Source organism: Microtus oregoni, unplaced genomic scaffold (assembly GCF_018167655.1).
Source record: "Microtus oregoni isolate MIOR12 unplaced genomic scaffold, Mior012 000016F_ref0000370, whole genome shotgun sequence".
Lineage (NCBI taxonomy): Eukaryota > Metazoa > Chordata > Mammalia > Rodentia > Cricetidae > Microtus > Microtus oregoni.
The window spans coordinates 18914568-18939264 of NW_024543075.1; the positions used below are offsets into that span (position 1 = coordinate 18914568).

Sequence of the window (24697 nt, forward strand, 5' to 3'; positions counted from 1 at the left end):
GCCGAGGGACCGCTGGTGGGGCACTTGCCTAGAGTACCTGGGCCTGGATTTTATACTTGGCACCACAAACATCCCCACAATGGAGGAGTTTACGCCTCTCACTGTCTAATGAGGTCAGTTCCTTTCTCCCTGGAGACTCTGCCCCTGGGAGGGAAGCTTTAATTGCACACAGAGCTCCAGGGCCCCCTCCTCTAGAAACCCTGCCCGGTGGCATGGCCAGCCTTGCGTCCCGAGCAGGAGAATGGAGCAGGCATTGGGTTTAGACACTATGAGAGTATCTAAAAACCTCCCCAGTAATTGGCAACTGCCTAATCACTTGCTATAATTAGGAGAGCCTGGAGGCTCAGGGGCTGTTCCGAAGGTTTAGGAATCGGGAAGCTTAGAAGGCAAACAGGCTCACTGCAGCTAACTCTAAGGAAGAATGGAAATCCACATCCCCTGGGAACACGTCCCTTCAAAGCATATTCATAGTTCCTGAAAAGTACCACTTTCCTTATTAACAGCAGCTAGGTTTCTTTTTTTTTTTTTTCGGGTAAATTTTCTTTTATGTAAAACAAACGTACAATTCCCACCTGCTTAGCCAGTGAGTTTTCATGAGTTGAACACACCTGGTGTCCGGTCCCCAAAGCTCCCTTGCAGCCTCTCCCAGCCCCCGCTCTCTTCCCAAGGGTAATCATGGTCCTGATACTGAACATGGTAGATGGGGCTGGCAAGATAGCTCAGATGGCAAGGTGTTTGCCACACAAGCATGAGGACCTAATGTCAACCCCTGCACCCATTTAAAAGCCCAGGTATGGTGGTACGTACTAATAATCCTGGGACTCAGGAGGCAGAGACAGGGCAGATCCCAGGGGATGGATGGTCAGCCAGCCTAGCCTAATGTGCAAGTCACAGGTCCTAGCGAGAGACCCTGTTTCAAAAACCAACGTGGACGGCTCCTGTGGAATGACACTAGAGGCTGACCTTTGGACTTTGATGAGAATACACATACCCCTATATGTGTGTATTACATATATATATATGTATATATATATGTGTATGTACATACATGTACATGCATGTACACACACAAACACAGAGACAGTTGTTTTGGATGCTCATGCTCAAAGGCTCCTGTAGCCTACCAGGGTCCCTGAGTGCTGGGAAGAGGGGGTGTTCCATGACTGCTTGGCCTTTTCTACTGGTGTCACCAATGTCTGTCAGGCACTTTTGCAGGCCCAGTGTCTGCAGGTAATTTCATCTTGTAAGAAAAGCCGAAGGCTGTAGTTTTTTGGGGAAATCTTAGATTCTTGAGTGTGGCCAATGAGGAAACGTTGGCACACTGTAGTGCCAACTTCATCCAAGCCAAACCAAACATGTTTCTGGCCTGATTTGGACTGCGGGCTGCCAGCATGGGGGATCTGGAGGCCATAGGCCCACCAGGGAAACAGTTCTGAAGATAAAGATCACCATTTAGAATAAGCCACTAACCCTGGGGGTCAGAGAGGGACAACCAATCGCCAGGGCAGCAGGAGTGGATGCTGGCAGCACCATGAAGGGCACACAGGATGAAACAGGAAGGCCACTGTAGGCAGTGGGAACAGCTTGACCAACATGCAGTCAGGGACCACAGAGGAGTTTGGTGTTGTCGTGGCCGTGGGGAGGTGAGCAGAAGCCAGGGATGTTTGAACCTGTCCTGCAGGTGAGAAAGGGCTGGTCCCTCAGGCAGCGGGTGCAGAGGTGGCAGATCAGATGAAGGCTGGGGCCAGGGGGTTGTTGGCAGGCCTTGGCTATGGCACCAGGTTGAACCTGCACCGGCTCCTGTCTGGGGCCAAGGTCATTGAAGCTGTGATTGTTACCTTTCCCTCTTTGAAATGCAGAGTTTCCAGGCTGCCCTGGAATTCATAATCCTCCTGCCCCAGCCTGTGGGGTTACAGAGTGTGCCACCCTGCCTGGCTGCAGCTCTGTCATTATAAGGTATGAAAATATCTGTTGTATCCACGGGGCTGGCTTATGCCGTGAGAGGCATTTCAGGAAGGCAGACTAGCCTGGGGATGTAGCTCCTCCTACTGGTCTCTACCCTCCCTCTGGTGAAAGATCCAGCAAGCACAAAATCAATTTGAACTTGAATTTTCCCTTGGAGCCCCTGACCTTGCAGATGCCCCTGTCAAACATCCTCACATCCTGGGCTCTGTCCTGCTGGGATGGAACAAATCGTGCTGGATCTGCTTTTCAGACCATCTTAGGAGGGACTGGTTGCAGCTCAGTGGTTCAGCATTTGCCTGGTAGACATGGCCCTGGGTTCCATCCCAAGCGTGGCCAAAAGCAAAGAAACAAAAATAAACCCGGAGCTTCCTTGGCCTTTGCACCATCCTGTCTGAGCCCCTGGTATCACTTAGCTACCCCCAGCTGGTCTCCCTGTCCCAACCTTTGTCCACTTGACAGCTGGGGTGCTCTTTTCCTGATTGTTAGATTTGGTCCAGACCCTTTGTAGGACTCCACGTGACCCAGCGAATGACCACATAGATTTCTGTGGTCCGTCCCTTTCTCCTGTTCCCTTTCTGACCCTTGTTTAGGCTGTGCTTCCTCCCCCCACCCCAGGACCATGCAGACTCCTGCCTCAGGCTTCTGCACTGGCCCTTCCTTCCCTTGTTAGGAACTTCCCTTCCCTGGCAGAGCCTCCTGGTGCCTCCTTCACCTCCTTCCAGGCTTTGTTGCAATGCCAGCTTCCTGTGAGACCTTCCTCCAAGCTCCACCCACATCCACACCCCACCACCCCGCTCTTCACCCCTGCTCAGTCTGCCTTGGCCTTATTAATGTCACTCATGTTCTCTCTTCTTCTCTGAGCTGAGCATACAGTGGTTGCTCAGCGAGCAAGAAATTAGGCACTGTAGACAGGATGTCACAGCAGCGCTTCCTCTAGGTGTCACTTAAAAGAGTAGCCCCTGGTACTTTCTCCTCTGGGCTCCCCTTGCTTTGAACCCCCCAGGACATGGTTCCCAGCTTGAAAGGAGTGTGTCCTGCTACGTGGACACGACTGAGTCTCAAGGCCAAAGACCTGTCATGTCAGCACACATCCCAGGCCAGGATTTAAATGTGGACAGGCTCAGATGACACACAATGTATGCCTGGCGAGGGCAACAGATTCCTTGTGGTCGTTCATCCACATTACCCAATACTGGATGGCACCATTGTGATCCAGAAGTTCTCCCTCTCAAAATAATTGGAAACTCCTTGCTTGGGGCTGGAAAGGGGCTCTGAGAAACAAGTGCAGGGTTCCCCTGGCCACCCTCACCCCAGTTCCTACCAGAGATATTGCCCACAATGCTTTAGTCTCTCCTGCCCCCAGGCAGAGTGGCAGCAGCTGGCAGTGCGTGGAGCTCACCCACAGGAGTAAGGCAATTCATAATCCGTTAACCTTGAATTCTGCAAAGCCTGCCACTCGGCAAGCTGGGGGTGGCTGGAGTCATTCTCGGCTTGGGCAGAATTCAAATTAGCTCCTGCAATCAATGTGCAATTAATGGTTGCACACCCTGGGCATCTAGGCACTGTGCCCCATGCAGTGGGAAGAGCGAAGGGTGTAGCTTATCATGTTGGAGGCAGAGGTGGAGATGGGGGTGCTCACAGATGAGCAATCCTAGTTTGCGAAAGAGATGCTAAAAAGGTCTGAGTTTCATCAAGTCCTTGGCCCAGATATTGCTAACCATGTCAGCATTTACTGAGTGCCTACTGTGTGCCAGGTACCCTTCCCACCCTGACTCTGGGGAACAGTCTTCCCTTCTTATAGATACAGAAATTGAGGGTCAGATAGAGCAAGTGTCTTGTTCAAAGTCACACAGCTGGTCGAGACCTAGATTTACCAGACTTCAAAATCAGGATGCTTGACTAACCCTGCCCAACCAGTTTTAAACCTTCAGCATTCACAGGCCCTTCAGGGCACCCTTTTTGGTGACCACAACTTGCCATCCTTTTTGTGACCTCCTGGGTCATGCTGTTTGTTCTGGATCTCTGGTGTGGCCAGCCTGGATGGGGAAGGCCTGTGTGTTACATCCTACCTACACTTGGCCTCTTCTGCAGGTTGCTGCTTTACAAGCGTTCTGCCCTCTGGTGTGATAACAGGGAGCCTGTGAGTGGGGATTGGTCTCAGACATCAAAGGTTACCAGGGGCTAGCCTTTCAAACGTCGTGGCTCTGCACCCCCAGGCCTCCAGGGTCTTCCAGCTTTTGCAGAGGCTTCTTATAGCCTGAATGCCCTGCCCTCCGTGTTTCTACGGGGACCCACAGACGCTGTCTTGTCGCTCAGCTGGTGGGGCTCTGGGTCCGGGGTAAGAGATCTTGTCCCGCCTTGAGTGTTTGCGCCACATTCCCGTGGGCTCCTGTGGGAGCGCCTTGCCTGGGATCTCTCACTTGTCCCTCTCCACTCCTGCGCGGCTCTGTCCCCCGCCCGCGCCCAGTGTGGCGCGCCCCCTCTCCGAGCGAGCGCGGGCGGGCGCTGAACAGTGTCGCCGACCGCCTGCAGGTGTCTCCCCACGGAGGGGAGCGCGTCCCTGCGCCGTGGCCGCTGCCAGGCGCCAGGGGCTGCTCGCCGAGGCGCACTAGCGCTCCGGGCTCCGGGCGCGCTGGTCCGCTCCACTCCGCAGCCCCGACCGCCTTGCGTCCCCGTCGTCCCGCGTCTCCGCCAGGGGCCATGGGCCTGCGCCGCGAGCGCCATCGCCGACCGCAGGCACCCGAACCCCGGGGCGGGCGCTGACGCGGGCGCCGCTGCCAACTTCGCACGGAGCTGCGGGAGGCGCGGGAGGCATGAAGACCAGCCGCCGCGGCCGAGCGCTCCTGGCCGTGGCCTTGAACCTGCTGGCGCTACTCTTCGCCACTACCGCCTTCCTTACCACGTACTGGTGCCAGGGCACGCAGCGGGTGCCCAAGCCGGGCTGCGGCCAGGGCGGCGGCGCCAACTGCCCCAACTCGGGCGCCAACGCCACCGCCAACAGCACAGCCGCCCCCGCCGCCGCCGCCGCCAGCCCGGCCGGTTCGCCCTACAGCTGGGAGGCGGGCGACGAGCGCTTCCAGCTGCGCCACTTCCACACCGGCATCTGGTACTCGTGTGAGGAGGAGCTCGGTGGCCCGGGTGAGTGCTGGCATGGGGCTCCCCCGGGACGCGCGCCCGCAGGTCCCGGGCCGGGAGGTGGCGCGTCCGGGTCCCTCGCGCGCACCCTGGCTGCGGGTCCCAGGGCGCGCGGTCCCTCCCCGGCCTGAAGTAATTTCCTCGAGCGCCCCCTCTCCTAGCTCCCATCCGCCCCGTCGCGGCCCTGGAGGGGACGGTGGGGGCCAGGGAACCTCTGCTAGGAGCGACCCCTCCCACCGCAGATCCACGGAGCCAGAAACCGAAGGGTTCTGCTACTCCTGTCTCCAAGCTGAACCTTTAGCTGGGGAAAACAGGGAGTAAGGGGAGCCCAATGGGCACCCCTATTGCCACAAGCCAGGGAGTCCTCAGTATCCTGGAGCTCTCCTGGGAGTGGATGCCGTGAGAGGGAAGAGAGGCAGGCGGGAAAACAGGGACAGCTCTGGGCCCGGGGGCTTGAGAATCCAAGAAGTCTTGGCTCAATATAAGGCTTTTTCTGAATTGGGGAAGGGGGCTGGCTTTTCAGAAAGTATGCAGAACCCTTTTATTCCCCACACTCAGGCAGCCAGGGCTGAAGTGAATACCCACGACGCTGGCAGCAAGGCTGGAGTGCTCAGGGGACTTTTGTCTGACAGGGGACTGTGCCATATGGTGGGTGGTACTGGCTGTAGACTCAGCCCACATCTTGTCCGCAGTAAGCTACTGTCCTGGCAGGACCCGTGTGGAAGCACCGTCTCCGCTTTTGCTTAGCTTTACCTTCACACACTCGGCATAGCCTGAAATTTCCCGGACCAGTCTTTAGTTACTAGGATATATGTCCCCTTTCCCCTTAAGATGTCACTCTTGTTAGGACTTGGCAGTGTGTCCCGTCCTCCCCACCCCCAACACTTCTGTGTATTGCCAATAAATATTTGCAGTGTGATATGCAAAATGGAAGTGTTGGGTGGGATCTAAGGCAGAGGGGACTGGAGGGATCCTGTGTTGCCTGCTGGGCCTTGAGGGAGATGGAGGTGGGCCGGCCACTGAACTTCGCTGTCACTGAGCATGCTGGCTTTTTGCCAAAGACACAAGCTATTTGGACAGGACTTGAGGTTTCAGTTTGGCGTGGGAATGGCCATGGATCCCCCTCCAACTGCAGCTCTTCCTGAGATCTGGGAGGTCCTGCCTAGGGACAGGCCACCTCGCAATGCCTAGATGGACCTTGTCCCTGGCAGCCCGAACTACTCTGTCCCTGCCTCTCTAGTGTGTCTGGGTTCTCAGTGGATGGTTTGATGGTTCTCCTGAAAGCTGTGGCCCAAAGCTCTGTAGTTCATTCCTCGCTCCATGCTTGATGTCCAAACTTGGCTGCTGTGTTTAAAAATTATTAACAGAAACATATTCAAAGCAATGTTAGCCCCTGGCATTTTGAGCGTCAGGCTCTGCTAAAGTTGTCACCTGTGGAATCTTGTTACATCTGTGTCACCTGTGGAATTATTGTTCCCGCCTCTGGGCCAGTCAGCCACTTGTGGGAAACCCATTTTTCAGATGAGGAACTTGAGGCTCGGGGGGGGGGGTTGATGAAGGAGCTTGAATTGTCTTCTTGGTGGTTAGGGAATAACCAGAGAAGTGATGGAGAAGGGTCTCTATGCATTTGGGGTCCTGAGACAGGGGTACTTATGGCCAGCACGAGACCTTCACCCCCAACCTTAGTCAAAATGCCCCTGGGTGACCTGCTGGGTGGAGAAAACCCAACTACCTTTTCCCCTTGATTTCTGTTGGCTACACTTGCTCCTCCCAGAAAAATCACAGTTTTCCTCCCCCTGAACTTGGCAAATAGTTGCTGGTGAGAAATTTGGGAGGTCGAAGGTCATTCAGATGGGTCTCTCTCGCCTGCTGCTGCGCACAGCCCCCAGATCTCGCCTTCATCACTGAGCTCCAAAGGGTGTCAGGGAGTACCTGGCCTCAAAGTTTTGTTGCCATGACAACCTGTCTTCTGGGTTCCCTGATGATTTTCTTTTCCTTTTTTTCCTCCAAGAGGGAAAACATCCCAACAAGGCCTGAGCAAATTGGGCCCTACTCTCCCTCGCTGGCTCTGCAGCCAGGGAAGGCCTGGCTCCCCATCCATGCAGCTGGGGGCACTCTGGTGGGGCTTCAGTTTGGAGATCCACCCTGGCTCACCGGATGTTCAGCAGGCCCTCCCCCTCGCTCCCCAGCCCTGCTGTTCTTGTCTCTCTACTCCCGGACACCTGAGTGGGGACATCTAAGGCCCCCTTTCCCACAGATGACTCTCCAGCCTACCCTGAACAGACACACAGTCAACAGCCCCAGTACAAAGGGCTCTCTTCTCCTCCCTCCAAGAGAAGGCATGGGCGTCCTTGCATGCAGCCAGAGGAGAGCAGCCCTGAACAGAGTCTCCAGTCCCTTGCTGCAAATTAGATTTTTTTTTACTGAATTTGATATTTAGAAGAGCTGGGAGGAGCGTGGAGGTGGGGCAAGGTCCCGGCTCGGAACTTCTGCTGACTGTTGCCTATGTGATGTGTGGGCCTCTGCCCTGTGTGTGTGTGTGACCTGAGGATAGGGGTGTCTCAGAAAACCCAAGGTCATGACATCAGGGGCCTGCAATGCAAGGCTGGCTGAGTGACATTGGAGAGAGAAAAAGGGGCAGGCACTGGGGGAGCAGGCAGTGTGCAGGACTCTGCAGGCAGCTCCAAAGCGGAAGCAGAGACCCTGGACCTGTTGATTTATACAGCCTGACTCTGGGCTCAATCTGCCCTGTGTGGGGTGGGGGATGGATGGATCTCCCTCTTGCTACCGTGGGACTGTGTCCAGAGCCTCTGCTTGCCACCTTGCAGATGGGGAGAGGAGCAGCTCGCCCCACCCCAGGTACAGGGCTCAGTGACAGCATGGGGACTGAGCACTTCACACACCAGCCTTACTTCTCCTTCTCTGGTCTGAGCCACTGCATCTAAGCCCATGGACACTGCCCATTCCTCAGACCCTTCCCATAGTCCCTGGCACCCAGAGTCACGAAGGCCCTAGACTACTACACCGCCTCTCAGAATGCCTCCCTTGCAGTCCCTGAGTCTACACTCCAGGCATACTGGCTTTTACCACAGCAGGCTGCCACAGCTCTACCAACCTTTGTACATCCACCCAAGAGCAGGATTCCAGTCTGCTCAGACACTCCCGTTCACCTGACAGAAACAGGCCCTACCTTATGTTTTCTACATGCACTTTGTTTGTTTGTTTGTTTTTCTGGGTTCTGACCATCGGCCTTATGTCCACCATTAGTCCACAGCTCTTGTTCATTCTGTTGGTGAACTCAGGGGTTGATGCCTAGAATTTTCTTTAAAGATTTACTTATTTTTATTTTATGTATGTGTTTTGGCTGCATATGCCTCTGCACCACAGAAGTGCCTGGTGCCTATTGAGGCCAGAAGAGGGTGTCAGGTCCCCTGGAACTGGAGTTACAGACAGTCGTGAGCTGCCACATAGGTGCTGAGAATTGAACCCATGTCCTTGGGAAGAACAGCCAGTGCTCAGAACCACTGAGACATCTCTCTGGCCCCTGGAGTTGACTCTTGTCTGTGCTTTCTGTCGCCATATATGGTGCTTGGGTGGCTGTGCACAGTAGGTGTTCAACAGAACTTTGTGGAGTGTGTATTCGTTGGTGTTGCTGACTCTTGGGATCAGTTCTTCCAGGCCCAAGTTGCTTCTTGCAGGGTGACCCACACTTGCCAGTGCAGGGGCTACCACACACTCCCTAGAGGAGGCATGAGTCCAGACCCTTGCGATGCCCCTCCACCCCCGGCAAGGTTGCTAGTGCTTTAGACTGAGTGAGTGTCCACTAGACGGGTTTCTTACTGGGAGTGTGTGAAGGGTGGACTTGGGCTTTGAAAGGCAACATAGCCATCAGCAAGTGTGACCTCCTCTTGTCCTCATAGCAACAGGTGCTCTGACCATTCCTTCTCCAGCTGAGACATTGAGAGGCACAGTGACTTGCCCAAGGCCACGTATCTAGCAAGTGGCCGAGCTGGGATGTGAACCCAAACAGGAGGTCCAGTGTGTGCCCTCCCCTCACCCTCTTCACTCCATTGTATGCCTCGTAACCCACCTCCCATTCAGTCGGCCTCCCCAGGCTCCTCCAACCAGCCTCTCTTTAGCACTATGCCAGGAGTCACAACTCCTGGGTCTGAGCCCAGACTCTGCTGCCAGCTTGCTAAGTGGCTTTGGAAGTCACACCCCTTTCCCGTGTCTCTTTGCTGTTTCTTTGCTTGGGTATAAAAAGAACATTTGGTGTTGGTTTCTGCTGCGTGACACAGGGGCCAGAGTGCTGTTGTTAAGGCCACAGGCTTTAGAAGCAGTGGTTCTAGTCCCCACCTCGCCTCTTACCTGCTGTGTGACCTTAGGTGGCAGTTTGTTTTCTCTGTCAGTTTCCTCGGCTAGAGCAGAAGGAGCACCCTTGACCTCATGGTTGAATCACCCGGTTTAACCAGGATTCGGGCAAACATCCTTTCTGTGGTCCAACCTGGTATGAGAAGCTGCAGGCCAGCAGTGAGGGGCATGTCCAACTTCAGTATCTTGCGGTGTCTTAGCCCACATCTGGAAATGGAGGCAGCTCACAGAACCACCTGGACTTGGGGCAGATCTGTGTTCACTGGACCCGGGTCCTACTGGGGCATCTACAGTTTGCCCTACCCACCCTCCTACCACACTACAGATAAACACAACAGTTCCAAAGCTCAGGCCCCTAACTCTGAAATCCCACAGGACAACCTCCCCATCACACCTCATGTCAGAACCTCCGGTGTCCTGTCCACTCTTCCATGGGCAGCTCAGTCTGACATCATCCTGTGATACTGACCGAGTCTCTCCTGGGTCCAACTGCACCTGGCTTGTATCTTGGGAACTATTAAGCCAACAACCAAAGGGGCTCTGTTAGATCCAAGCTGGGTTGTCTCCAATGCCTTCCATCTGACTGGGAGCTTAGCTGGATACTCCAGTGTTTTTGAGGTTCTCAGGACCCTCCCGGACCTTTCTGGCCTCCTTTCTTGGCTCTTTGTCCTACTATACCAGCCCCCCCTTGCTAGTTATCCAACAAACTCAGGCGCTCCTGTCTCAGGGCTCTTACACTGACTGAACCTAGTGTCTGGGCATGCACCCAGCCAAACGCAGTTTCTGTTCTTGCTGTGGCACCTTTCCTTTCTGGATCGTTCTGTTGAGTCGGTGACCCCTGCTCATCCCTGCCTCTCTCTCTGTTCCCCGCTGCTCTGAAAGCTGTTTGTCTATGGCATTTCGCTTTCGTTTCTCTTTTCATTGCCTTCCTCTTCCGCTGGGACGCTATCTCTGTGGGGACACAGATTTGGACTGCTGCCACTCAGCAAGGGACAGTGGGATCTTGTTGAATGTGTTGGGGACCTCGTATCACCTCAGGCCAGACTGCTCTGTGCTGTTGTTCACAGGGACTTACCTTAACCTTTTCTTCCCTTGATTCCCTGACTCCAGAAAAGTGTAGGGGACCCGAGGAGCCAAAGGGGCTGGTGTTGCTATTTACTAAATTTGAGGGTGCTGTACCTCTGACCTCTGTAACGCTTATGGGACATGGTGGGGGATTACACTGATGCCGGGTGACAGACTGATGTGAAGGAAGACACCATTGTTGCTCTGAGGGGAGCCCCAGACCTGGGTTTACCTGCTGCCTGAGTAGTAACATTGGTATCCTTGTCTGACCAGCTCAGGACCCCCTGCAGCCTGCATAATCTAAGCTGTAAGGTGAAATAAAGCCCCCCCCCCCCCGCAGGTTGCTTTTGGTCGTGGTGTTTATCACAGCAAGAGGAAGCTAACTAGGATGCGGTCACAGGATGAGGAATCCTACTGGACTTTAAGTGGAGCTGGGAGAGAGTGCCGTGGCTCTTGTCCTGTGTTTCAGCTTCCCAGGGTCAGTGCAGCCATAGAGAAGGAAGGGAGACAGGGGCACAGTGGGGGTGGGGATTGCAGGCAGAGTCTGAGAGGGACACACAGCAAGGCTGAGGCAGAAATGGGAAGCAAAAGGGGCAGACAGAGTCAAAACCAAATGAAACCAAATAAATAGGAAAGGAAACGCAAGGAGACAGCTGCTAGCATGCTCCCCATACACAGGCACACAGGCACATCCCCAGATGTTCGCAGGCACACTCGTGCACACACACACACACATGTACATACTTGTACATGATCACATTCACACACACTCATGCACACACAACCTATTCGTACATGTGTACACCCATAGCCTATGCATCCATGAGCATCTGTACACAAATATCTATACATATCATGCTCATACATGCTTTCACACACATGCATACTCATGCATATATCTACACGTCTTCATTTATGCACACATACTTCTGTGTTCTCATATACCTACCCACCAGCACACATATTACCCATGCATCTGTATACCCATCTGTATACATGTCTACACCTGAACACACATGCCCCACGCATACCTACACATGCACAAACATATCTCTACACCTAACACACACAAACATAGCACACCATGTCATCACTTGCACATACACACCCATGGGTGTGCAGGCTTCCGTGAAGTGTGCAAACATGGAAACTTTCTGTTTACCCCAGGACTAGGGGGGCTGAGCTTCATGGAGGTTCTGTTTCTGATCTGTGGAGGAACTTCCACGCTGGTGTCTATCGTGGCACTGGGCCCCTTCAGTGAATCAATCCAAAGGGTTGGAAGCTCCGTGGCTTTCAAACCTAGTTTGGCTTTCCCTCTGCTAATGAGGACTCAAGGGCTTCTGCCCAAATATGAGCCTTCACTTGCTGCCGAGTTCTTCCCGACCCATGAACGCTTTCCAAACTTGCCCTTCTTTGTAACAAGACTTATTGGGAGGATTTTTGTCTCCCATGATATTTACTCCTTCATTTATTTGTTCATCCACTCATTCATTCATTCATTCATCCTACCGTGCAGCTACCCTGAGCCATGTCCTCTCTTGGATACCAGGAATGCTTAGAGACCTAGTGAAGCAAGGCCCTTGAGGAACTTATAGTTCTGTGGTGAGATAGGCAGATCATAAAATCAGGGGAATCAACAGTTTTGCAGACTCTGTGGTCATGAAGCATTGAGGCAGCTTTGGGTAAACTCGGATACTCTGACAAGGTAGGGTTCTGGAGCAGGTTAGCTTAGTTGTTTTTAATCCAGTCTCACTGTGTCAGGCTGGCCCTGAGCTTGCAGTCCTTTGGTCTAGCCTCCCCAGTGCTGGGATTGCAGGTTGCCTGGGATAGCCCCAGTAGCATGAACTCGTCTGTCGTGGCGGGGCTAGTCTGTCTTCTACTCCTTGACTCACACTTTACTGAGTTGTGCTTTCTTAGAAGATTATTTTTTCAGCTGGAGGTTCATGTGTATTGCCTAGATGTTAGAATGGAGAGGGAAAATGCCAGCTTTTCTGTGAACTTCTGGTCTTCAGCTCATGCAAGCACGAGTTTTCCTTTCCTCCTGGTTTGTCTTGTGAGAGCGGCCAAGGTGTGGCCCAACCCTAACCATTTGCTGCTTCCCACCCCTTGCGGCCTAAACGGTGGATAGTCTCTGGCTGTCCCCCCCCCCGCCTTTTTCTTCATGAGTCAGGATTCTTGGGTTTTTCTGTTCCTTTTGATTACATTTTCTTTGATACCTGATCATTTTCCTCTGGCCATCTTTCCCGAGGTTTGTTTTGTTAATATTTTCAAGTTGAAAATTTTGTTTTCATAGTTAGAAATGATGGGTGCATTTTATTGCTTGGAGTTTGCCTCTGAGCATCACTTTGGCCACGTCCCATGGGTTCCGAGAGGCAGCGTCTTTGAAACGGTTTTGTACAACTTCGACAGTTGCAATTTTGCTTGGCAAGTTCGGAAATTTTAGCTTTGTTACTTCTGTATCCAAGCATAAGTTAGTAAAGTGTTTACAAATTTCCCAGGGCTTTGTCTTGCTTGCCTGTATTTCCGCCATTAATTTTTAATTAACTGAGTTGTAGAAAAGGTGGACAGGACAGTTTTCTGCATATACATTTGCCTATGTGTGTTGATGGGAAGCGTTTTATGGGAAACAGCAGGTGGAGTCCCTACGTGTATTTTAAAGCAGCTGCATACAGAGTATTATGTAGAGACTCCTTGGCTTGAGAGATGGCTCAGAAGTTAAGAGTATGCGCTTCACAGTTATGAACACTGGGCTCCAGACAAGCCAGCTGTGGTTCTACACACGCCTGTGACCTCAGCATTGGGGAGAGTGGAGACAGGAAGTCAATGAGCTCCCCCCTCCAAACTACAAGTTCCAGGTTCAGAGAGAGATCTTGCCTCAAAGGAATAATGTAGGCAGTAGAGAGGACACCTGACACCCTCCCCTGGCTTCTGGGCTTGTGTGCATCTATACAAATACACGTGCGTGAGTTTTTAAACACACACATATATGCACACACTCATGAGCACACTACTGTCTTTGCACACATGCATACACTCACAAACACACTGCTGTCTGTCTGTCTTTGCTCCTTGGGTCTCCCACCAGCTGGATGAATCAGGCCATGCTTTCTCTGCAGCAAGTCTCTCCGTTCTCGCTTGCCTCTGGGATGGTTTGGTTTTTTATTGAGTCCGAGTCTATGTTATTCATCACGAGGAAATTCATGGCAGTTATATTTTCGTTGTGGAATTGTGGAATTGATCTTTTCTCCAGATAAAATGGCTGTGCTCCCTAGTGAACGCTTTCTCCTCTGCCTACTGTTTTTCATACTTGAGCCTGGCTGTCTTCCGTCACATCCCTTTGGCATTTCACGCTCTGCTGTGCTTTCTCTTTCCCATGTCTTCCCGTCAGGCCGAGATACAGACCATGTTTCTTTTGGCACACTCGGAGGGTCTTTACCTCTTAACACTGGACTCCATCACAAATCCATTAGTTTTCACTTTTTAAAAAAAATATTTATTTATTTATTTATTTATTTATTTATTTATTTATTATGTATACAATATTCTGTCTGCATGTATGCCTGCAGGCCAGAAGAGGGCATCAGATCTCAATACAGATGGTTGTGGGCCACCATGTGGTTGCCGGGAATTGAACTCAGGACCTTTGGAAGAGCAGGCAGTGCTCTTAACCACTGAGCCATTTCTCCAGCCCCTCACTTTTCTTTTAATTAAAATATTTATGTGTGTGTATGGTGTGTGTGTATGGTGTGTGTGTGTATGGTGTGTGTGTATGGTGTATGTGTGTATGGTGTATGTGTGTATGGTATGTGTGTGTATGGTGTGTGTGTATGGTGTGTGTGTATGGTGTGTGTGTGTATGGTGTATGTGTGTATGGTGTGTGTGTGTGTATGGTGTATGTGTGTATGGTGTGTGTGTGTATGGTGTGTGTGTATGGTGTGTATGTGTGTGTATGGTGTGTGTGTGTGCAGCAATGTGCCAGTCAGAGAACAGCTCTGTGGAGTTGGCTCTCTCTTTCACCTTTGCCCATGTTTCCGGGACTGGACGAGGTCACCAGGTTTACACAGCAGTACATCTTGCTGGACTCCCTTCTCTATTTTGGTCAAGTGCTTTCAGTCCATAATTCTTTAAACTTTTTTTTTTTTTGAGACAGGGTTTTACTGTGCAGCCCTAACTGACATGGAACTCACAGAGATCTACCTGCCTCTTCCTCCCCGGTGCTAGGACTAAGGTTGTGGGCCACCATTATCAGCAACATTTTATTTTCTAATATTCAACTATATGGGTTCTGTTTTTTAAAGATTTATTTTGTTTTTATTCACATGTAGTCACAAATGCGTTCAGGTACCCATGTAGACCAGCAGAGGGCATCAGACCCAATGGAGCTGGCATGGCAGGCAGTTGTGAACCACTGGAGATTGGTGCTGGGGCCTGACCCTGGTCCTCTGGAAGAGCAGCAAGTGCTTTTAGCCACTGAGCCATCTCTGCAGCCTGTATGGGCTCAATTTTGTTTTCTTTACTAATGACTTAACAACATACTGATGTAAATTAAGTTTTTCATACTCGCTAACCCTTCTAACAAGTTAATGCTTTTAAGAATCACGAGGAGCAAATATCCCATTTTTGGTAGAATGAGGACATTAGTTGCTTCTGAGTCTATTTATGGTCATAGTTGTGGCAATGATTAAAACTTGATTCTGGGTCTGCATGTTCATCTATCGCCAGTTTCAAGTTCTCTTCGGAAGCTTTCCTCCGGTTTTACTTGTATATTGGTGGGCTTCCATGCCTGGCATTATGAGACATGTTGGCCACAATCTGTGTGCCAGTCCCCATGCTGGATGCTGGCCACACTGAGGAAGAAGATGGACTGTGGGTCAGCCTTCCATGGTTGTGGCAAAATGCCTGGCACAAACTACTTAAGAGGAGTGAGGATTTATCTTGATTCATAGTCTCAGGGCTCCACTGTGAATAAGTGCAGGGGGGAGATGTGGAGGGCCGGTGAGCTGCAGACGGGAGACGTGGAGGGCAGGTGAGCTGCAGAGGGGAGACGTGGAGGGCGGGTGTGATGCAGAGGGGAGGCATGCAGGGCAGGTGAGCTGCAGAGGGGAGGCGTGGCGGGCAGGTGAGCTGCAGAGGGGAGGCGTGGTGGGCAGGTGAGCTGCAGAAGGGAGGCATGGAGGGCAGATGTGCTGCAGAGGGGAGATGTGGAGGGCAGGTGTTCTGCAGAGGTGAGGCATGCAGGGCAGATGAGCTGTAGAAGGTGTTTTGCCCTCATCATGCTTGGCACTGCCCAGCTCTTGCTCACCATGTGCCTCCGTAGCCTCTAACTGTAGACATATGTGGTTGTACCTGCTACATCTGCTGGACGTCAGTCCATGTTTTCTGGCACTTAGGATCAAGGAAATGACTCTGGGCCTAACAGCCTGTGCTTTATTCCTGGGCAGAAATCAGCTGTTTGCTTTCCCTGAATTCTTGCATGATATATATATATGTTTTACTTTTTGAGATAAGGTATTTTGTAGTCCAGGCTAATCCAAAACTCTCTATGTAGTGTGAGATGACCTTGAACTCCTGATCTGCCTGCTTCTACCTTCTGAGTGGTGGGATCACAGTTTATACAGTACCATCGTTCTCTGTATGTTAGGCAGGCTCTCTACCAACCAAATTACATCCCCAGCACCAAAAGATTTTGTTTTGAAGATCTACTGTGTGTGTGTGTGTGTGTGTGTGTGTGTGTGTGTGTGTGTGTGAGAGAGAGAGAGAGAGAGAGAGAGAGAGAGAGAGAGAGAGAGAGAGAGCGCCCTGGGAGGTCAGAAGAGGGTATGAAATCCCCTGGAACTGGAGTTTCAGGATTTCGGGTAGTTGTGAGCCACCACATGGGTTCTGGGAATGAAAACCCGGATTTCTTCACGAATGCCAAGCGCCCTTAACTGCTGAGTCATCTCTACAGCCTCAAGTGGTTTAAAAACCTGTCCTGGTGATTATAGATCAGCCCAGAAAGGGTTGGTTGTGATGATGGTGGTGATGACTTAATAGACTCCACTTTCTGGAGCAGCTTTTGGTTTACAGCGAGCTGAGCGCCAGGGCTTAGAGACCTCCTGATTAGCATAAGCTCCGCTCCCCTACTGCCTGAACCCCACAACCAAAGGGTCTGATTGGTACAGCTGATGGCCTCACCTGGCCATCCCCCAGGCCACAGTTGATGTTGGGTTCTGCTGGATGCTGTCACCTGTGGCCTTGGACAACTGGGGAAGCCACCATGGCAGCATTTCATGCTGTGGCTTTTCCTGTTTGGGTCATTGCTTGGCTTGTTCCTCCATCTCCCTTCCAGCCCTGGCAGCCAGTGATCTTTTCATTGTCTCTATGGCTCGAAACTTCCGGCATGTAACGGAGTTGACACACAGTCCGGAGCCTTTTCAGATTAGCTTTTAGCATTAAGCAATACACACGCAAGTTCCTACATTTCCCTGCCTCTCTTCCTCCCTCCCTTTTGCCCTCCTTTCATCCCTTCTGCCCTTCCTTAATCCCTCACCCTTCCTTCCTCCTTCCCTCCCTCCCTTCCTTCCTTCCCCACCTTCTATAGTGTGTGTGGGTGGAACCTAGGCCATCACATATACTAAGCCCCAACCCCAACCTTTCCACATATTTTTCATTATATAGCTTATTTATTTCCTACTAGTTAATGTTCCCCTGTCTGGACTCATTGTTTCCATGGAAAGACATCTTGTTTGTTTCCAAGGTCAGGTGATAACTATTAGCACGCCCCCTGGAAACATCTGCTCAGGTGGACATATGGATCACTCCCCTTAAGTTAACACCAAATAATGCATATTTGGGGGTTCCAAGGAAAGCGTGTTTATTATTGTAGGAAACTGCCCGGCTGTCTTTCCTTTTCATTAGCCGCCAACGCCGACTTGAACTTCCTGTTGTTCAAATCCTTCCAGCTTCTGCCGCTGTGGGCACTCTGGGTTTTATGCTCCACACTGTTCCTCTTCCCACCAGGCTCCCCCAGAACACACCTGCTGACGGGACCTTTGTCTTCCAGATCGGTCATTTTGTCTCTGACGGTTTTAACAAGGTTTATTCTGGCCTCATTGGTTTGCCTTCCAGATAGGTTCATCCATTCTTCAGTCTCCGGTGTCTCAACATCTTCAAGAGGCCTCTGGGTCTCAGATGCCTCCCACTTCTCTTTCTTCTGCCCCTCCCCCCTCTCTCTCCTCCTTTTATTCAGATGGGTCTCACCACAGAGTCCCCATGGCCCAGAACTTCCTGTATCTATCAGGCTGGCCTTGATCTCAGAGATCCTTCTGCTTCTGTCTACCTAGTGCTGGGATCACAGACACTTGCTGCCTCCTACCCACTTTGCTCTGGGCTCAGAATGTGTCCCTGCCAGACCAGCTGTGAGGCCTCCCGGAAGACTGAGGATCTTGCTTCCTCTGGGCAGAGTTCTGCCCTCACTGCTTTCTGGTTTTCTAAAGGTGGGTAAGGTGATGTCTCAACCAATGCTAGAGAAGGCTCTAGGCTCTAGTCCCAGCTCCAGATCATAGAACACATAGCAAAGGAAGGCAAATCCTGGTAGGCTGGAGAATGGTGCACACCTGCCATTCCAGTGCTTGGGCGGCAGAAGCAGGTGGATTTTTGAGTTTGAGGCCAGCCTGGTCTACATGGTGAGACCCTGTATCAAAAAACAAAGAAAGAAAGAAAAAAAGAAAGGAAGGAAGGAAGAGAGAAAAACTAGTTCTGAGGATATGGCTCAGTGGTAGAGTGCTTACTTAGCAAGGCCCTGGCTTCTACTGCCAATAAACAAACAAACAATAAAATAAAATAAATAAAATGAATATAGATAAATGAATTAATTAATCTGTTGTCTGTTCCTGAGTTCTGACCCATCCATTGTCCTCTGGGCATGAGCTAAGTCTCCAAGCTCTGTGGACTAACACTCTGCACTGCTGGAGAGATTGTCCATAGGACCGAGCCTGCGGTTCGGTCCTCAGAGCGTGTCTCTCTGCTCTTTGTGTGTTTCTAGCTCTTTCCGGCCCATCCCCTCCTCATTTGGCTCTCGTTTTGCCTCCCTGGCAGCTCTCCTGGGCTAAATCTGTTCGTATCTCCCAAGCTCCGAGGCTTCTCGGGATTTATACTTTTGTAGGGGCTTGAACACATGCTTTCAGGAATGACTTTGCGCTTCTCACAGTGACTGCGTGCCAGAGGCCCCACTTCACGCCCCACCAGAGCGTGCCAGGCGCTGGTTAGCGCGCCCATTTGCCTCCTCCCTCCTTTCTTTCCTTCCCCCTTCCCTTCCTTCCTCATGCCTTTTTGTTCTATTTTACTTTTTGAGGCAAGGTCTTACGATGTTGGCCAGGCTGATCTTGAACCCTGAGTTCCCTGCCTCCTAAGTACTGAGATCACTGGCATGCAGCCCTCCCCTGGCTCCCTGATTTCTTATCCTCAGATATGAAAGGGTCTCTTTTGGCCTTCTCTTTATTCACAAATGGGTGAGGGGTTCCTCTGGTGGGGTTTTCGTCTTCTCTTCCCCCCTTTCCCTTCACTTCTTTCTTCTAAGTCTGATTCAAGGACTTCATTTCTCTTTTTCTGGGTTTATTTCCATTCTGCGCCTGCTAACTGCAGGTAGGTTCTCTCCATCTCCCCTCCTGGGGCTCGAGGGTGGGAGAAGAATTGCTACCCTGCTACTGGAAGCAGTCTGTAGATTTGTCTCAACAGAAACTCATGGTGTGAAACTCGAATTCTCAGCATGTATCAGCCGCTCTCCGCAGCTGCTGTTTTACGTTGTCCTTCAGGGTACCAACACAGCAGCCCCCAAACACCATGACTCTCAGTCACGGGCATCATGGATGCCGGGTGGATGGGTCATGGGGATGAACATTGGTTTTGAGCTTCCCTTCCTGTAGAGGGTGCGTGTTGCCTGGACAGACCTAGCAATGTGGAGGTCACGTGGGTGCAATGGGAGGTGGAGTGTGTATAGGGGAGTGTGGGGCCACGGGGCCGTGGCATTTCTTGGTCCTTCCTGGATGCCTCCAGTGATGAGTGGATTTCTGGAAATGTCTTTGTTGTCCAGAACAGACAATTGACTGCAGGCCAGTTTCCCAGCAGCTTGCAACTCTGCAGTGCAAGTGAGTCTCTGAGCATTGTATGAGAGGTGGACAGGCAGGGCCCTAGGCTTGTCCTAGAGGCTCCATCCTCTGCCGAGGGTAGGGTTTAGTACAGAGAAAGTGTGGGTGGGGGAACACACAGGACCCAGAAGCAAGATGAGAGCTAGAACTGCAGCCTGTCCATCTGTTCACTTTCTGATCTCTCACCCCGTGTCTGTAATCAACTGAGCGTGTACTAGGACCCAGGCAGGCTCTCCGCGCCCCGACAGCACCTTTGTCCCACGGGTGCTGCAGATGAATGGCAGGCAGCAGGGAGTCTGTCCTGTGAGGAAATCTGTGTGACCTTGAGTAAATCATTCTCCCAGATGGTACCCCATTTTACCCATCGATAAAACAAGGTTAAATGTCCAAATATTGTGGGGGATACCCGAGGTTGTTGTCTAGATTGTGATTGGCAATCTGCCCCTGGGACACACAAGGCATGTTTACTGCTATGAAGTCCTTAGAGAACACTTAGGAGACAGAGAGTTTGCCAGGATGTTGCACTGGGTAGAAAGATGTGGGACTGCTGTGTCTAAGTTGCCTCTGAGAGATGCCTCGGTCAGTTGGCTTGCCTCAGCTGGTGGCTGCCGAGCCACCTGCAGGTCTTGAGGCATAGCGGAGTGGCCACAGCCCAGCAGACAAGGCTCTTGCTTCCTGGGGACTCCTCTCAGTAGCTGGAAGGTGCTCGTGTCCGATACTGCAGTCACTACACTTCTGAGTACTGCTGTATGAGCGGTGCCATGTTTCTTTCCTTTTGTACTGAGGATGCACGGATGAACAAGCCAAGGTGTCTGCTCTTAGCAGTCTCCCGGTTTTCCTTGGAGGCAGTGCTGGGTAAGGGAGTGTCTCAGTTCCTGTTCTGCTGCTGTGAAAAGACAGCATGCCCAAGACAACTTATAAAAGAAAGCATCTAACATGGGGGCTTGCATACAGCTTCAGAGCGTCAGTCCATGACCATCATGGTGGCAGACAGGCAGGCAGGGGGCTGGAGCAGTAGCTGAGAGCTTACATCTTGGTCCATGAGTTGGAAGAAAAGGACTAGGCCTGACATGATCTTTTGAAACTTCAAAGTCTACCCCTGGTGACACACCTCTTCCAACAAGGCCACACCTTCTAATCCTTTCCAAACAGTTCCATCAACCATGGACCAAGTATTTTTTTTTTTTTTGTTTTGTTTTGTTTTAGAGACAGGGTTTCTCTGTAGCTTTGGAGCCTGTCCTGGAACTAGCTCTTGTAGACCAGGCTGGTCTCGAACTCACAGAGATCCGCCTGCCTCTGCCTCCCGAATGCTGGGATTAAAGGCGTGCGCCACCACCACCCGGCTCTGGACCAAGTATTTTAACATGAGCTTACAGGGGCCATTCCTGTTCAAAGAACCACAAAAGCAAGCATCTAGGCTGGCTCTGGAAGTCCAAAAACACAAAGAAGGAAGAAATGTAGGCAGCCAGGTGTAGTACACAGTTGCAGTCCCAGCACTTGGGAGACTGAGGCAGGAAGGTTACCAGTTTGAGGACAGCCTGGACTTCCTAATGAGACCCTGTCTCAAAAATGTAGATACACTCCAGAGTAGAGGCAACAGGTTGCAGTTTCTCTGGGGCAGCTGAGGCAGGGAGCACTCTGGGGTGATGCCATTTCTCTTGGGTGACTGAGGTAGGGAGCACTCAAGGTGATGGCATTTCTCTTGGATGGCTGAAGCAGGGAGCGTTCTTGGGAGATGGTATTTCTCTTGGGTGGTTGAGGTAGGGGGCACTCTGGGGTGATGCCATTTCTCTTGGGTGACCAAGGGAGGGAGCACTCAGAACTGAAGGCAGACATACGCGGGTCACAGTGGTCCAGGCAAGAGAGGCTGGCACCTAGATCCGTGGAGATGGGTGTGAGGAGGGCGATGGAGTAGAAATTGCTCTTCATGAAGACCCTGGAGGCCTCCATGAGCTGATGAAAGAAGCATAGAAGCTGGGACCCTCAGACACTCGGCTTCATAAACTAGCGGAGACGCCATCCTCTGAGAATGAGAAAAATGGGGGAGGGAGATGTGTATGGAGAAAAAGCAGGTGTTTTAATTTGGACACAAAATGTATAGACATCTATGTTGACTTCTAGACTGCTGAGAACCAAAGACAGAGTTCATGGGTATTCATGTTCATGTGTGTTTATACACACATGCACATGTTCATGAGCACAGTCAGTGTCTGTGTGTCCATGGTGTTTACATGTTCATGTGTGTATATATACATACATATATATGTATGTATACACATGTCTTTGCATGAGTTCATGGGGTTATGTTTGTATGTACAGGAATGCGTTCATGTGTATGTTTATGTATGTATTCACTTGAGTTCATGTGCATACGCACATGTTCACATGTGTTATATATGTATCCATGTGTGCACGCATGCATTTTGTGAGTTCATATGTGTGTGTACATCTGCATGCGCATGGGAATTCTCCTAGAATGTCTTACCTGCTGTCCTGAGCTGGCTGAGGCTTTGTTGTGGGGTTATTCTGTGTTCTTCAGGGTTTCTAGAGCACCCCTGTCCTCTACCAACTAGATATTTATGGGTCCCACTCACAGCGGTGACAACCTGAAACCTCTGCAGACATCACTGTCTTTTAAAATTTATTTCTGGATAGACTTACATGGAGCCTTCATAGAGACACTGACTACTGTCCTAGGAGAGCATGGCCCAGGTACTCTGTGTCCTCGCCCCGTCCCTGTCCCCATCACTTTTGTTTATTCCTGCACACCTCCGAGACTGCCTCAGAACACTTCTTAACAATTGACTGCACAGTAGTTAGATTTGGTCATGAGGTAAAACCCATTTGTCCTCCCATTTCCAGGGTTAGACAAAGAAAGAGAATTCAGAACGTTCTTTTCTGATCCACAAGCTGATTTACAGTCAGATCCACACCAGCAACCTTTACCATTCGTGCCCCATTGTCCCCAGTGTAAACACAGATATCCCCAAGTGCTTTCCATGGCCCGTGCAGAGCCTTGAGTGAGAGGATCAATGGGGTAAACTCCATAACTCAATTTGAGTTTTTGGAGGCAGGCAAATTACTACAGCAGGGTTGTCAGATCATGGGCACTGCCAATGTAAGTTTGTAAACAATTTAAAAGCAGTCAGTGGTTATTAAGTGCTGGGTTTAATGATGGGAATATGCAAAAGGAAGACTCCAGAAGCGCTGGGGGCCGGCAGTGTTCTCCTGTTATTGGCTGTAGGATGAGGTGGCGATGGTCAAGGCTTCGGGAATCTGTATGAGGCTTTGTTCAGGCTCAGTGTAGCCATGGAGACAGATATCCCCCCTCCTCTTCAGGGAGCCGATCCAATTGTAGTGCAAGTGTGTGCACCACACACATCCCCGTTTCCTCCTCCTACAGCTTCTGACTTGGGTAGGAGGCAACTTGGTAGGGAGACCCTGGAAAGCATGGGGTTTAGACCCAAGTACTGTGGATTCAGGCTGCCTCTGCTTCTTTCTGTGAAGTTGGTTAAGTCTTTGGCCTCTGGGATCCCATTTCCTCCATCTGTAAAAGGAAGCTAAAAGTAGTTTTCTTTGCAGAACTATGGTGCAGGAGTTCTGTGAACTTTCAAGGCTTCTCAAAAGTGACCCAACTTCCTATTTTCTTAAGGGACCTAAGAGCCCACTGAAAACAAGACTAGAAAACCTGCCTGAAGCCAGGGAACTGACCCAGGTTCCTGACATCCTTGGGTTCACAGGGGGGCTTCTTTGAATCTGCCTGAATATTTAATAACAGTCCATGGAACTGGGCACCCCAAAACTGTGCCCTTGAGTGGCAACCTCATCTGGAAGATGCATGAGCCCAGGCAGGCCCAGATGCAGTCTTAGGCTGATGCTCAGCTAGGCTGAATGGTTGTCACAGTTGTGGCGCAGGCTGACAGCCATGCTGCTGCAGGGACCCGTCCATGGTGCTGACAGGATTCACCTGAGGCCTGCAGGAGGAACCTGACACTAATCCAAGGTGCAGATACTAACTAAGCAGTCGCCGGTCTGGGTGTGAAGAGGTGGGGAGTGGTGGGAGTGGGGTGGGGTGGGGTGAGGTGGGGCTGCCTCATGCCATGGAACACCTGGTGGAAAGTGGTGTCCAAGTTCACAGAGCAAGCAAGTGGGACCTAAAGGGAGCATTAGCAGCCAGCAGGCGGCTCAGCGGGGCTTTGATCAACTGGGAACTTGGTTGAGAAGGGGAGTTAAGGTCCATGCAGGGTTTTAGATCATTGCTGGGACTGTGGCTGCTTCCATTACCGTTACTTTGTGTCAGTAATGAATTTTTTTTTCATTATGGGACCTTGGATTACATTAGAAATATCATGAAAAGCAAGAGGGAGGTGAGGGTTTCTCTCTCCTCCGCCATAGTAGGGACACACTTAAGCATTTGGGGTCAGTGCTATTTGGCCTCCATGAAGAGGAACGAGGATGAACGGGAGTGAGAGGGGAACTAGGGAGTCCTGTTCTTAGAGGAAGCATGGCTATTCTAGTCATCCACAAATGGCCTATGCTTCTGTGAGTGAAGGAAGCTACAGCGGCACACTTCAGCTTCTGGCACCTTGCTAAGGACTCTGGTAAGACATCTGACTCACGAGTGTGGGACATTGTGGTTAACATCGAGACTATAGAAATACGAGTTTTAAGCCAAGAAGAGGAAGAGGGAAGTAAGAGGCTAGGGACCTCTGTGTCAAGCCCAGAATTACCATCAGAGAGAGATGATGAGGGTGGACTGTGTGGCTGGAAGCTCAGGTCGGGCTAGGTGTTCATGATGAGGAAGAGGTTATCCGGAGGTGACCCTGAAGGGAGATGCTGAGGATCTGTTTGAGGACTTCCTTGGGAAGAGACTTGGAGGGGGACATCAAGGATCCTGTGCAGGTCTCTCAGGGAAATAGAGAATCCCTCATGAAGACATGGATACTGCAAGGGCCATGACTCGGGTTGTTCTCGGGGGGGGGGGGGATATTCTCAACCACCCTGTGGCCCATGCAGCTGGCCCTGGTTGACTCATG

General features: G+C 51.3%; 1 protein-coding gene across 1 annotated transcript in view; it reads left to right on the plus strand.

The window, feature by feature from the left end:
• Window positions 1-4516: 4516 nt before the first annotated feature.
• The window catches only part of Gsg1l (GSG1 like), a 190765-nt gene continuing 170584 nt past the window's right edge, over window positions 4517-24697 (plus strand). The window contains exon 1 of the mRNA XM_041667253.1: window positions 4517-5103. Coding sequence (XP_041523187.1) covers window positions 4779-5103 — 325 coding nt within the window. The 5' untranslated portion in view covers window positions 4517-4778. The remainder of the gene's footprint in view (window positions 5104-24697) is intronic.